Source organism: Parasteatoda tepidariorum, chromosome 3 (genome assembly GCF_043381705.1).
Source record: "Parasteatoda tepidariorum isolate YZ-2023 chromosome 3, CAS_Ptep_4.0, whole genome shotgun sequence".
Taxonomy (NCBI): Eukaryota; Metazoa; Arthropoda; class Arachnida; order Araneae; family Theridiidae; genus Parasteatoda; species Parasteatoda tepidariorum.
The window spans coordinates 87,233,190-87,249,337 of record NC_092206.1 but is presented as its reverse complement, the minus strand read 5'-3'; the positions used below and the strand labels follow the sequence as shown (position 1 = coordinate 87,249,337).

The 16,148-nt window shown below is 29.6% G+C and overlaps 1 protein-coding gene across 1 annotated transcript in view; it reads right to left on the bottom strand.

Moving 5' to 3' along the window:
* The window catches only part of LOC107440233 (kinesin-like protein KIF26B), a 31,070-nt gene extending 15,331 nt beyond the window's left edge, over window positions 1-15,739 (bottom strand). The window contains exons 1-4 of the mRNA XM_043045619.2: window positions 15,594-15,739; window positions 9,840-9,926; window positions 8,487-8,637; window positions 4,688-4,850 (exon numbers count right to left, since the gene is read on the bottom strand). Coding sequence (XP_042901553.2) covers window positions 4,688-4,816 — 129 coding nt within the window. The 5' untranslated portion in view covers window positions 4,817-4,850; window positions 8,487-8,637; window positions 9,840-9,926; window positions 15,594-15,739. The remainder of the gene's footprint in view (window positions 1-4,687; window positions 4,851-8,486; window positions 8,638-9,839; window positions 9,927-15,593) is intronic.
* Window positions 15,740-16,148: the final 409 nt, after the last annotated feature.

The window sequence follows — 16,148 nt, the reverse complement described above, 5'->3', positions numbered from 1 at the left end:
TTCCTCAAATACCATTACCCTTAGAAGCAATGTTCTAAATTTAGACGATTGCAACAAGTGGGTAATGGAATTTGGGGAACTTACCAATACGAAATGGAATTCTAGAACTTCCAAATTTCATGGACAAAGATTTGTTTGTAGGTAAATAACTAGTTCAGTTATTTTAAGAAAAAGTTTGTATTTAATTTTTATGGGAAATGCTTTTTTCGTTAAATTTATGATTATTACATGCATGAATTCTTATGAAGCTAATATCCCTCTAATTTATTGAATAACATTGAAATCGAATTTAATTGCCTTGCTTAATTCTTATACTCACTATAAAATGAAAACTGAATAGTTTTCACTTGATATTTATTTAATTAAATTAATGTTCATCGAATTAAATTAATATTTTATTTATTTCTTGTGGATAACTAAAATTAAATTATAAAATTTTTTAATTTAATACTCGTTAGTGGCGCCACCTATTATAATAAGTTAAAACTAAGAGATCTGTATTATGCCTACCTATTTATAACTTATTTTTAATGTTTTTCTTCTAGATTTGTGAAATGTTTTATAATACCGAAAAACTAATAATTGATATCTAAGAAATCAAGCAATTGTCTTTTAAGATGCTTATTTTATTAATTTTGGATTGCATAATTCCCATCAAGATAAAAGTTAATGATTATGAATTGTCCATTAAATTAGTACCATGAGTAATTAAAGAATAAATTTACAAAAAATTCCCTCTTTTAATTCTAGTACATTTCTATTGGATTGTAATTATTTTTTTATTATTTAATTGCAGGAAATTATTTGTTTGTCACCACAGTGCGTTTATGAAAGTGCCGCAGGAGAAATGTAAAAGATGTTTTTGAAAAATTCTACAATTTTTTTGCTGAATTATAATTAATTTTTTTTAACATTTTAGAGTATTTTCCTCTAAGATACGATGAAATCCTTTTCAAATAATCAACCATAATTTTAAAAATTTATTTATATACATCTTAAAATTTCATATAATAAATTCAAATTTAACTGGGTGGTTCTGCAATTATACTTAATAAATTTATGTAAGAGATTTTAATTTCTAAGTGCATAAGGATATACACAATGCTATTCAATTTGAATATTAATCAATTCTTATATATATATATATATATATTACATAAAAGCTGGCTAAAAACTTTAATTTATGTTTAATAATTATTATTATACTAATTTGATGTTTCATCAAAACATGATTGTTTACCTTGCATTTACCTAAAATTAATAACAAATTATTAGCATAAAATTTAAAGCAAATTAGATTTAAATAAATGTGTTATTAATAAAATAAAATTAATAAGGCTGTTTAATTTTTGGAACGAAACTTTAACAGTTGTCATAAAATTAGTATGAGAAATATACTGGAACTGATTTATGATTGATTTACATTTTGGGAACAAACTACGGAGAAATGTTATTGGGGAGGAGCTACAAAAAGACGCAACTGAAAGCAATGCCGAGAAAGCCAATCAGCGCTCTCAAAATCTCTTGGGGATACTATGTGTGTAAAGAGAGTTTACATGCGACCCGGGTTCGAATAGCAGTGATTGGCCCATTTAATATGGCCGATTCGAATTCCGCACCCGGCTCTCACCGACTACTGTGCTGATGTAAAATATCCTCACTGGTAGACGGATCATGGGTTGGAGTCCTCTTGCCGTCAGGATAACCGAGGGAGATTTTCGTGCTTTTGCTCTCCATGTAACGCAAATGCGGGTTAGTTCTATTAAAAAGTCTTCCACGAAGGCAAATTTCTCCCAATACTTGATCCAGGAGTTCCCCTGTCATCTGGATTGTATTCAAAATTACAAGGCTACGGAGTTGAACATTGGTTAACCCAAAATTGGGCCTGCTGTTCAAAGACGGTTATAAAGTAAAACAGTCGACCAGACTGTTAGTGGTTAGGGAGCTGACTCACATCGATCCTGGGTTCGAATCCCGGTAAGAATTATCTTTCATTCTCTGTGCTGGCTGTCCTTAATGTGGGAGCAACGTTGGCCCATCTAATATGGTGCCCTTGAAAGAGTGACCTACAAATCAGCCCTGCAGATACCTGAATGCATTTGAAAATTTTCTGTTGAGAAATTTTCAAACCAAGGTAGTTTCTTTTGTTTTTTTTAAAACTTAAAACGGTTATTAACAAATTCAACTTTTCGAAAATGTATAATTATTCCACTTACGAGTAATCATATGTTTTTTTAATGAAGATTTGCAGTTGAAAGTTCTGTGAAATAAAAGTAAATCAAATGTCAGAAAGAAAGCTAGTGTTCAACTAAACGATTTGTTTATTGATTTGGTTAATAGTGCATATACGCGCCATTTTATTTCTTACATAAATTATTATTTTTCATATATTCTTATTGTGTCTTAATGAAAGTAAGTTAAGAATATTTCAATAAAAATAAAGCTCATTTCATAAAATTTCTACGCTTGGCCTAAAATGAGTTTAAAAATGAAATTTTTTAAAGACATTTATTTATTTAACTCAAATTTAGTCACATCATAGTTAAATAGTTTGAAGAGTATGACCAAAAATATAATCATTTGATTAAGATCAAACATATTTAGTTCTCAAATAAGGACTCAATCTTTTTCTCACGAATGTCTCTCTTTAGACCCAGAATATTTTGTATTCCAAAAATATATGATTTCTTTTCTACATAAAAGAATTGAAATTTGTGAAATATGTTTTCTTTAGATTGATTTATGTGCTTAAAAAAAAGTGAGCGAATCAAGAGGGGAAAAGAAAGCAGACATTTAAAAATAAATTCAAATTTATGAAAAACATGCGTGTTTTTCGTGGGATTTGTTTTTAATAACTATCGCATATGGAGAAGATTTCGCTTTTCTTTTTCATGAAATATAAGACTATTTTTCAAATGAGAACTGTCAGATACTCGAGAAAAAAAATTGTATCAGCTATTGAAATACGGAGGAGAGAGAATCATCTTTCATTGTATTGCAGCTTTGAAGAAATGGTAATTTTTTTCAAAGTAAAACGTTCTTTGTTTATCTAGTATAGGTGAACAGGATGTTTTCAAAACACTTATTTTTATGAAAAATCTATTCATTAGGTTGTATACAGTAATGATTACAAATATAGGTCTTAACTCAATCTGTTAAATTTTCAATCTAATCAGAAATTTTACAAGAGAGACTTGAGGTTCCAAGTCAAACTTTTTGATGTTTTTCCATATAATCTTGATGGTAACTATCTATAATTCCATCATGAACCATTATACTTTTTGATGGTAACCAACATAAGTAGCCACCATCCCAATCTGATTTATAATGGTCCAACATAAGAATAGCAACTGGTTTTGATGGTTTGTTCATGTTGAACCATTACGAATTTCCATCATAGTATCTTAGAAATCAAATGTTACAACGATCATGAGCAACCACCATCCCAATGTACGAATTTGGGCTGATTTATGGCGGCCCAACATAAACCCAAATTGTTTTGATGGTATATTCCTAAGAATCAACAAGAATTCTCATTAAACCATCATGAAAATTGTTGAAGCCATCATGAACCATCATGGATCATCATGGATTGTTGGTCCATGAGAGTCATACTTCTCTTGATGGTTTACCATCAGAGTATTAAAGTAGCATTTTCCATAATAAAGTGATTCAAGTTTCTTGGCTTATCAAAAGCTATGAACCCGTAATGAAAAATGTTGAATGATGGTGACCCTCAAGTCATGTTGGACCATCATGAATTGCACTGAAACCAGCATAAACCATCAAGAATTTGACTTGGAGTGCTTTCAGAAAGTACCGTGGTCCGGCGGTAGTTTAGCTCTTGATTTCTCTGCATTTTAGAATTTCATTGTTCGATTTTTTTTCTTTAAAAAAGTAATTAAATTAGTTCGAAGAGGTCTGTGATGACTCAGGGAATAAAGCGCTCTCCTTCCGTCAGGGTGCATCAGGTTCGAATTTCAGTGATTGCTGGTTGATGCAAATTCTGCTCCCTGTTTGCCCCGTAAACATTGCTGTTGTAAAATAGCCTCAGTGGATTAAAATCTCCAAGTCACCGGGATAATCCTGGCAGATATACGTGGTTTTCCTCTCCATGTAACGTAAATGCGCATAAGTTATATCAAAAAGATCTCCACGAAAGCTAGATTATCCCCATACTTAATCCAAGAGTTTCCTTGTGGTCTGGGCAGGGTTTAAAATTACAAGGCTACGGGAACATTTATAGTCGTAAACCTAAAAATCCATCTACTGTTCAACACAGCTTATAATTATATATAAAATACTATATACGCGTATACTAATATATAAAATAAATTAGTTCGAAAATAAATAATATTTTATTAGAATACTAATCAGAGAGAAGCGCGCATTGACCAATCGATGATCGCAGTTTGTGCTTCCCTACACAGTGAAAAATTCCACGGTAATACGGTAAAGAGTACCGGCTCTCAGGTTGCTGGTACTTAACTAAACTAAATAATTTTACGTAGCCTTTTCCTCACCCCTTAACTAAATAATTTTACATGGCCCTCTTTCTTCACTTAGGCTAAATCAAGTGTCACAGAAACGAAGGATAGTTGGAACCTTTTAATCCTAACAGAAATGCAAGAATGGATATTAGAGAAAAAGTGTTGACTTAAATGAAGGATCCTAAAAAGGAAATTACCTTTATTTTTTTTCTTCTCATTCGATGAACCCTTGAAGCTAACTGAATGGTTCCTAATATTTCCGAATAATGAGTCAACTGCGATGAAATGTGAGCTATCATGGCAACCCGACAAGTTAGAGAGCCCATTGCTTCTTTCAGCAACTGTGTTAGTTTGCTCTCCCTGAAACACAAGAGAATTATTATAGAGCTATACTAATATTATTTAATGTTTGGTAAATTTTTAAAGAAATTCATTTACATTTTATTAATTATTATTATATTGATTTAATTGTTAATAAAAAACGTGAAAAGAAGAAAACAAGAAAAAAAAAACAATGTACGAATTTATTAATTACTATTTTTTGTTTAATCCTTTGACGCAGAATTTTCTTTAAGCATATTTTTCATACTTTTTTTAATTATTTTGTATTTATTCAGGGCTGATAGTGCTCCGGAAAAAAATCTGGATTTCCGGAATTTTCGCTAACAGTGATCCGGAAGTTTCCGGAGATCGAAGGTCCAGACATTTCAAAAAATCATTGATCACAGAAGTTTCCGGAAATCAAATTTTCAAAGGTGAAACTTAAAAACACAGTTTATTTTATTTGTTTGTAAGGGAGAGCCAGAGAGATACTTTATAAGCTTATATTCATGATTAATATTCATTTTTTATCAGTAAATAGTTGTTATAATCATAAACTCAAGAAAGAAAGACATATTTGTAAATTTTAATTACTTCTCCAGGTCATCATAGGTATGTGTAAATGGTATAGGTATGTGTAAAATTTTAAATATATTTTAAGTAAACTAAGAAATATTGAGGAAAAGGAAAAATACCTTGTTTAAATTGTTTTCTAATTTTTCAATTTAAACTTTTTTTTTTTTAACTCAAGAAATTTTCCGGAATTTTGACTTGGACTCACAATCACCTCTGATTAATTCAAGTCAAAATAAGTGAAAAGGATAATATTTAGCAGTTTAATAATTTGTGGTTGTGAAACACCGCTACGTCTTTCTGCATTAAAGGTAACATCTTCCAAACACTTTGAACAATAATTTTTCAAATTTGCATTTATTTGAAGTTACTTAGATCTGAGGGAGCCAGTTATTTATCATTGAAATTTCTTTAATTTATAAAATCATATAATTGAAAATTTTTTGAATATGAATGAAATTTATTTTTTTCAAATTACTTTTTTAAAAATTTATATTTTAGTGCACATTATAATTCCGATAATGTAATCCTTTTAGAAACTATTAGACTATTTTTTTATTATTAAAAAATACTAAAATATATTTTTGTCTGTAATTAGAGGACCAGAAAAGTTTTTTTTTTACAGAAAGGACACCAGTGAGCCATTTGCGTTAAAGGGTTAAAAGATTATATGTATTTTAATGGATGGTAACTATTTATACTCATAACAAGCACGCATAAAAAATTAGCCCAAAATTAATAAATAGGTTTACATTTGAAATCAGTGTTTTAAATGTTCATGTACTGATAATTCGTGAATATATTATACAAAAAACAACAAAGTTAAGTACAATTATTTTGATGCTTTTGGTAAATTATTCTGATGCTTTTAGTGCAATTCTGAGAAAAAAGCCTTATATTGCCTCATGATCAGTAGATTTAAACAATAATAATTGTATTTAACATCAGAGTTAAATACAATTATTTTGATGCTTTTGGTCAAAGAAATAAGAGAACTTTTAGTGTAACACTGAATAAAACGCTTTATTGTATCTGATGATTAATAGGTCTACTGTATATATAATATATATATAAACACAAATAATAATAATAAAATATTATAAAATAGAAAACTATTAATGGGAAAAAACCAGAACCTCAGGGCACGTCTTTTGGTATAATTTAATGCGATATTTCTGAATAAAGAACAATTATCCTAAGATATAAGATAAAAATTATTCTTTTATATATATAAATAACGCAATAAAGAGTTTCATTTAATATTTTTTTGAAATGTTCATTGCATTCTTGGAGGCAAAACTGAATTCTTTTGCATTTTAGAATTTCGGAATAGTGTTCCAAGATGTACGAATAAATAATTTATATTTCATGTATTTATTTTTTAACATAAAATTTAAAATAATTTAAATTTACTATTGGAATATCTGTGAGTGCTGTTTTCTTATTACTCATTAACTGTTCTTAGCAAGCTTTAATAAGAAATTAAAAGAATTATGCTTAATTGCATTTAGCTTATTGCTCTATTATCAGAATTTAAGGCAGTCATAATAGTGGGAACCAAGTTCAAAGAAGATAATTAAAATTAGACAGTTTGAAAAAAATAAACTTTTTTATTTATTTAATAATATACTCTAAAATGACAGATTTCGAATCCAATATAGAAGAGCATGATCAGCATGAAATTTCATTGTTAGTAGTAATCAAAGTACCTAATTTAGAACAATAAAAATAACAATAAAAATAACTTTAAAAATAATTTTTTTTTCAATTCGATATGAAAGATTTTGTTCTGAAGATTGTGAATTCTAATACTATTGAAAACTCTAGTGACTTTTATTTAATTACGCCCATGCCATATTCGGAGACAGCACATGGAATTTTCGAAAATATTTCATCATCGTTACGCTACAACTTAATTAATACTTCACGTTCGAATGAATGACAATGGCAGAAAAAAGAATTAATTTCTAAAATCCAAGAAAGAAAAAAAATTCTTTTTAGAATGACGAAGCTTGAAGACATAGCCCTGTTCTTTCCAGCTGAAAGGGTAAGGGTAATTAGTTTGTTATATGAGACCTTTTCTGGCGACGGTAGATACCGCTTGTAATCAATTTTGGCTGTAAAAACGTTCTTCTTGCAAGACATGAATCATTCACGTTTGAATTGTGATTGCGTTTGGTGTTAGAAGATTATCTTTGGAATTCACAAGAAGCAACGTGCGATACCGCGTTCGGGAAAATAGCTTTCGGCTTCAACTGATCTTGGTAAAGTGAAATAGTTTTGTGATACGAGTTTATTGGCCTTCGTCACCCCCGTAGTAAACTGAAAATACTAGAATTGTTAAAACAGTTCATGCTTCCAAAGGAAACTAAGTGTTTGGGTCTCTTACGTCATTAAAATTCTTATTTAGGTACTTAGAAACGTTTGTTACTAAATTTTGTATGGTTCTTGTGTTACGGGTTCTTAAAAATGTAATTTATTTTAATTCTTGCAGTTTTGAGGGAACTTTAGAATATATTCTTAAATCATTGTTGTGCTTTTTTGATTTCGATAAAGAAAAATTTGTGTGTTCGTAAACTGAGCAATAACACTACGAAATTGAGCTCATGAGAATTAATTTTGGTATTCATGGTGTTACATTTTCTTCACAAATCAACCATTATATTTGCGGTAATTCGAAACAAAGTAAAAATGAATAATTGGCTCACAAATTCTGAAATAAATTTTAGGGAATGGTAGTTCCAATTCTGTCTCGCGTGGAAGCTATTAATGCAGCACCGAGAATACTCATTCCAATTATCTTCCAAGTTTAACTTCAGAATTTGAGAACACAATATTACGGAAATACGTTTGATTTACAACGGAATACATGGGTTTTGCAAAATTTTCTAGGATTAATAAATGATAGTGATAATATATTCATGACATGCAAGTTATACATCGAATAATTGTTCAAACGCAAATGAGGAAAAAAAACATATTAAATGGTGCTTTTGATGTTGAACTCGAGAGCCCTATAACTTCTATTTAGAGAATCAAAATTAGCAACTTCAGCTGATAGGTTTTATTTTAAACTGTTGACACTTGTTTTTTTTTACTTACTTATAAGGCACATGTTTTTGTCCGTTGAAGATGGCTAAAATGACATTCCCTAAGGCTGATAATGACAAGCAACCACCATCACGAGGTTTTGTAGCTATTTTATCACAACTTCCCAAATCAAAGAGATGAAGACGACTTCGGCCACCGGCAACTAAAAGTTTACATTTTTTAACATTACAATGGTGCAACAACTTCGCAAAGAAAAATTTTAATAAGTACCAAATAACTGATTTTAAAACATTTCAACACCATTTGTAAACAGCATTCTACAGGCTAAATATCACCTGCGAAGGAGACAGAGTATTTTCATTTTGCATTGCAGAAACAAGCAAAGATAAGCGTATCTAGTCGCTTTTAAGATTTAAATGGTGTGATAACTTGCTGCAACTTGTTTCAGTAATAATATACTGATAGTAAGATAACTCTAATTTGTTAATAAATAATTATCTGGCCACTCAATCACCTTTGCAATATTTACAATAAATTGTAACATGTACTTGTAATGACATTTACGATTAAAAAGGTGCAATAATTTCCAAACGCAAAATTTTTCATCTATCAAGCCACTTATGTTAAAATGTTTTTACATCAATCCTAAATATCATTCTATTGACCCAACCACAAGGGCGCTAGATAAAGGATTTTAAGATAAACACATGTAGTGGTCTAGGACAAAAACGGTGCAATTATTTCATAAAGCAAAATTTTTACGTTTAAAATGATGTATTTCTTTTGTAACATTTCTCAAAATATAGTAAACATTACAAGGTTCATTTCTAAAATAGAAATTTTTTTGTGAAGCTAGAAATGAAGTATTTTTCAGAATATTTTAAAATATTCATTTTAATTCCGTATTTATTGTGGCCTTTGCAGATAGTTAATTTCGCCCCTTATTTAGAAGATGCAATAACTTACTTGAATGAAATTTTCTTGTATCAAGTTAGTGGTGCTACTATATCTGTTTAATTTTAGTTATTTTTCTGTTTTGGTTTCTCTACATAACTCATAAATATTATTCATTCTATTGTTTCAACCACATATAGTGGATTTTTAAATAATCTCAGGGGCTGTTCAAGATTAAAAGGGTACAATAACTTCCTTAATCAAAATTTTTGCGTCTAACGTTACTGATACTAAAACATTTTTACATTGTTCATAAATATAATTCTAGTGGTTTAATAGTAACTTTTTTCAATGAAAATGTTAATATATTTGATAGAATATAGGACAAAATTAATTAATAAAATTAAAAAACAAAATTAATAAATTGACTTTAATTTTTTCTGATATTTCAGTGCAAAGAATATTGATTAGGAAGAGCAAAGTATTCTTTTTAAAATTAATAAATCTCACCTCCACCTTTCCCGCTCCTTTCTACTCTGTACTGATACAAATGAAGGGTGAAAAGGAAATGGGAGTTCCGACCCTCGTCTTCTGTATCTGAAATTAAAAAATTATATATAAAAAAAATATATAAAAAATTATATGTTGGGTAGTTCATTTATCTAGAAGGTTATAAAAAAAGTTAGAAAAAGAATTTAGCAGAAACAAATCTTACATTAAATTTAGAAACTAACAAAGTTTCATTCAGGTCCTTACTGAACACAGGAAAAATGATTTCAGCGTGAGATTTTGTAATAATAATAAATCAAGATAGAAATAATAGGAAAATGAGAGATATTATGTATAGTAAAAAGTTTCTAGGTGGATTTCTTAATCCAAGAGACACACCTTACTCTACACTCTTTATACTACAGCCTTTTAAAATCCCGTATGCACTCACCCGGAATAACCCTGTAAAATTAGCTATCATTTGTAAGTTTGCTGATAATCCCTTTCTACTAAATATCTCCATAATTTATATATAATTTTTTTTCTAACTTAATAAGCTGCAATTCATTTTCACGTTCATTTTACCAATTAAAGCTACTGAAACAAAATTACCCACATTAAGGACCAATCAAAATTAAGGGAGTCGGTCACGCAATTTACTAACGATAGAAATGGCCAAAAAAGTATCAACCATGCTTGTTAAAGGTTATTTTTTGCTTTAAAGACAACTTTTTTTTTTAAATGTATTCCTTAAAGCTTAAGATTAGATGCTGTGTAAATGTAATGATGCATAATTACTTCTTCAAAATCCATTAAAGAAACCCTTTTTTTCGCCCTCTTTCGTTATTCTTAAGCTGTCCAAAAGTTTAGTGTTTCAAGAAAAACAACAATTCGTTCTTTGTGTGTTTTAACTTTTGATAGAATAAATTTAATTGGAAAGTTCTTTTTTCAAGCCTGCGTCGTACAGAAAACAAAGATTATAATGATTCTAAAAACCTTCAAAACTCTTTTTTCGTTTTGACTTTTGCAAATATGTATCCATTAGTAATTATTGTGTAGAAAGTTTTCCAGATATTTAATCTGTCAGATTTACACTTATGTTAAAATTTGCCTATTATGTTACACGATTTTTTTTTCATTACTCAGATAAAACCAATCATCATGACATTAATGAAAATATTTCCAGCTATTTTCTAAAAAAAGTTGGTTTTGCGTGGAAATAAAGCATAGGCACTGTGAACCATAATATTGTGCAAAATTACAGCAATTTTACTAAAATTTTAAATTGAACATTTCTCTACTCAGGTAAAACCAGAATATCATGCCGCCAACTTAAAAAATAGATAAGTTACGTGATAATGGGATTGAAATTGGCACCGTAATAGAATTGAAGTGTATTTGAACTAATATTGTGTTTGAATGGGCTTAAAAATTACTAAAAGTATGGTTGATGTCGTGTCATGGACAAAAAATAATTTTTAATGTGATCAAAGGTCCTATATACAACATCTGCAATTTGAAGGCAATTTTCTTCTTATAAGTCAGCCCACGGATTGTCACTTATTTGCTGCCAGTATAGCGGGACAGTGGAAAAGATGTATGGGGGTTATTTCTATGTCTGGGCAATTTTTGCACAGGCAGTAAGTCCTTGTCCCGTCACCATGAATCTTCATCCCCCTAAAGTGTCCCGTCCGGAGTCTTGTTTGTGTGCTGGTGAGAGTTCTGTTGGTACTGATTTCAGGGATTTGGTGTTTGATTTGGATTTTCCTATCATTGAATTTTGCCCTAGTCACTGAATTGATATCGCTGAGAGTGACATGAGTAACTTTGCTGGTGTTTAATTGTCTTGCTTTCCTCCTAAAAGTGTAATGTTTGTATTTTAAACGTTAATAAAGTAGCCATTCATTCAGTTTAATTCGATATTTTCTCTATGTTAGAAAGATTTATCATTAATGCTTAAAATCCCACGTTATTGCACAACGATTATGATTCTCTACAGGTTCATATGCAAAACATACGAAAAAGCGGAATGTCAATTGCTAATTTTTTTATTTTTTTATCTTCGTCATCGTTTCGTTTGGATAGAGAATCTTCTCGTGGCAGGATTGATTGAATATGGATTTTGTCAGAAAATTACTATCATTTACACTCCTTGTAGACACATAAAATTATTTAAATAATCCCCATATTAAAAAATATTAAGCATCGTTGCTATTTTGAGTGTCCAACTTAACGTGACATTTTGCTTTGCAGTGCAAAAACTGTAAAACTTTTTTAAGTTTTGAAATTGCATAAGTGTTTTGAAAAATATGTAAGGATTACAATGGAGTGAAAAAAATAAGAATCAATTATTAGCGAACAGCAGAGCGGCAACTACAGAATTGAAATTTGACGAGCTGAAAGGACCATTTTTGTTTATAAACTCTTGAGCTCTTTTTTGGGGGGATTTTAATTTGTTTAAAAAGTATCGCGATTTAAAAAAAAGAAAAAAAAGCGAGGGAGATAGAGATTAGATGTTGCTAGATATAAATCTTAACATTTCATCGAAAAATTTTAAAAACATAAACAACTCAAAAGAAATAAAAACCGTTTCCAATTTTAACTGTTATAACAATTGACTTTAGTCTCGACCGTGTTTCGTGTTTTTAACAGAAGGTGGCAGTATTTGCAGAGGTTGTTTTAACTTCCGGTAGAAGATTCACTTGTATTGATTTCTAATTTTTTTTTCTCATCATGTTTCGACTTATTTTTCAAAATAATTATTTGTTTTCGCTGACGAAAATTCGTTTGAAGATGGCGGCAGTTGTTTCGCTTTTGAGTGCACTATGCGCCGAAACACTAATTTCTTATCTGAAAATAGAATGTTTAAATTCATTAAAGACTCCTAACTCCGAATTCAATGGAGTAATGCATAAAAGAGGAAAGAACAGACGAAAAAAAGAAATAGTCACGTTCTGCTATGGAGTCAAAAAAGAACAACAAAACTTCCTGTATTTTTTATTTTATTTTAAAGACAGGTGAGGAATATAAGGTTATCGTTTTGTATTGTTAACAAGAAAAATTACTTTTCATTTAATATTTCTTATTGTGTCATATGTTCTGCATGACCAATTTTAAATATTTTCTCCTAGTGCAGTTGATATTTTTTCAAATCCAGGTAAGTAATCTCTTGTTTTGTTTATATTAACGTATTACCAGAATTTTCTGATATAAAATTATAATAATGATATATTTTTTAAATAAAATGATTTTTTTATTTTGTTTATTTATTTATAAATTTTTTTTGAAAATATAGACTTTAAGGAAGACAAAAAAGGTGGAAGATTGGGAAGCAAACGAAGGGGTTGATGTGCGAAGCAAATAGGAGGCCAAACCTCCTAGTTTTTTTCTTCGATTTTCTATTTTTTTTAAACATGAAAAATATCTGAGGCTTGATACAAAGTCTTTTAATAATAAATTATCGATATTACATATTACACTTATCTAATACATTTTTATTTTGTTCATAAGTATAAATCCAAGAAATACGCAGAATAAGAAAAATGTTCTATAACTTAATTATATATTGTTTAGATTTCAAAGAATTTTCTTCTTTTGTAAAGTTAAGTTTGCAAGAAATCTTTCAAGATAATAAATGTTACTCCTTTCGAAAATAATACGAAATTTAAATAAATTTGAAGTTATGAGTCATAAGAATGAAAAAAAAATCAACGTATTTTTGAATATTTATATGTCAGAATGCATAAAATGTATGCTTTAATAAATAAACTATCAAAATAATAAATAAAATACAAATATATAACTTCTTGTTGTTAGTTGCTTTGAAGTTTATTCCTAAGAAGATTTATTGTTGTTTTGAATAATTCACTGCATCTGAATTCTATGATGCCTAGTATAAAAATACTTACAAAATTTTATTTGAAATGTTTTCCTTCTGTTTATACTTTTTTTTCTGTCTTAACTCATTGAGCACGATATATTAATATGGAATCTGATAAAGCAGAATAATAGAAACAAAACGTAATCCACGGAACACTGATAATCACAAGGGAATAAAAATCTCAACAAATGATAAAAATAAATGACAAGAGAATTACGTTTAAAATTGTTTGAACTACTAAATTGATAGTACTATATTTTCGCCATCATTTTTCTCCCCGTTGGCATCCATACTATAATCCATGCTAAGTATCAGTTACAACATCTGTAAACAGTAATTTAATTTTTTTTGTTTCGTTTGCAAACGATAATAAAAGAAGACTTTGCGAAAGTAAAACAGAAACAAAAAGAAAGAATGTTTGAAATAAATAAATAAAAAAAAGAGATGAAAAAATCGGAAAGTATATTTCGTTATAATAAGTTTTTCTTTTTTTTTTTTTAAAAAAAAGAAGAAAAAAAAAGGTATTAGCATTTTTCTTCAGTAATTTTTAAGGCAGCGAAGAAATAGCAAACAATAAGAATATAAGGCAACACAAGTCAACAGAAGCTAGAAACTAAGCCTAACCCGAACGGGTTGGTTCTATTTTTTCTAGTCACGTTCAAGGCTGCTTTTAGCTTCCATTACAGCAGCTTAAGAAGATATATGAAGGGACTGTGGGGTGTTGGGGGGATGAACCAGAAGGGGCTTTGTATTGATCCCCCCTCTTCTTTTTTCTCATGAATATTCGCAAAGGATCCAGTAAAAATGGACATTTTTTGAAAGTCCGTTCACGCACTTTTTTAAGCGTCTTCAGAAGGGTGTTGGGCTTAAATGTGTATCAGTGGGCGCATCCCCCTTTTGCCCCTCCTGTTATTTACGTCCGCCCCAGAAGTGGCGAAAGCCCATTCAATAAAGTATTAAGTCCGTCGCGATTTATGATGGGCTTGCCCATAGGCACCTTCTGTCTTGAGAGAATAGGAATGACGTCATTATTGTGAAGACAAAGCATTTCCGGCAGACGGTATATTTTTAAACCCTGTTTTATTTAAATGCTCTTTTTTCATGATTTGTCTTTACCTTTGTTTCTAGAAAATGAAATTTTTTATGCTTAGATTTCCAATAGATGCTAGAAAGATATTTATATATTTGATCTATATGATGAACATCTAACACGAAAAACTAACAATAATTTCAATCCAAATTGAAATAAAATATATGTATACATTTAAAATTGATACAGAAAATATGACGATAATGAAAAACTATGCATTACCAACCAACAAAATTGAAAAGAGTTGCTCAGTGAGTTTTCACCAATAATTGATAAACAAGCAAATTATAAATTTGGGTAAAACAGGAACTTTGAAATGGAGTAAAACTAAAATTTATTCGGTAATTTTATAAACGAAAAGTGACTGTGGAACTGCAGGTGATCGGCTATAACTTTGTCATTTTTTTTCTTCTTTATTTGCAAAACTAGAACAACTAAAAGATGGAGTTTTAATAAAAAAGAATGAAGTATACTAGCATTGAGCTCAAGCTTGGCTCAAATGTACAATTATTACGAACGATAAATCCAGAAACTCACTAATAGACTGTTCGTTGACGGTCATAAAATAAAATAAATGGCATTACTTATAATAGTAACTATTAACGCATATAATGGTTATTACTTCAGTTAAAATAGGAAATTGGAGGAAAATAAACACTTATACACCCAATTCACTCATAAAACCGAATTCCTCTTACTCAAATAGAAACTTAATTAAAGTTCAGAAAGTGACTTCATTTGCACGATTTTATCGTTTCTTTTCTTCATAAAAAGCATATTTAAGGAATGTCATAAATAATATTACCTCTCGACCTGGCTGCCAAGGCTGCATCCAGAAGATACGCAGCTTTTTCAGCTGTCGGTGCTCGAAGTTCACTTTGATTGATCAGTTGAGCACCAAATATAGGATCGTCTCGCAAATAAACTCCAGGTGAAGTACCACTTCCTTCTGTGCCTAGGTGCAGAAAAAAAATCCAGTTAAATAATAAAAAACTTCATTGTTAAAAAAATAATATTTCCTCAGCAAACAGACTTAATGTAGGAATCTAAATTAGCGATGATTATATTTTTATAGTGACGATAGCTCTTTAAGGCAGAGCAGAAAGCTTATATATATTAGGATGAAAAAGAGCAAAAATTGGTATCATTTCATTCTAGTAAAATAGTAAAAGTTTCATGATTACCAAGAATTTTTAGCAGTTATTACATACATATTTGACTGTTTCCCATTCGAGGAATGGTAAAAAGTAATGAATAGTTTATAATTAAGAAAAGTAATAGCTTATTTTATATATACTCCTCTCGAAAACCAGCGATAATTGAAACGGTTTTTACTATTAGTTTATTCGTTTTTCTGTCT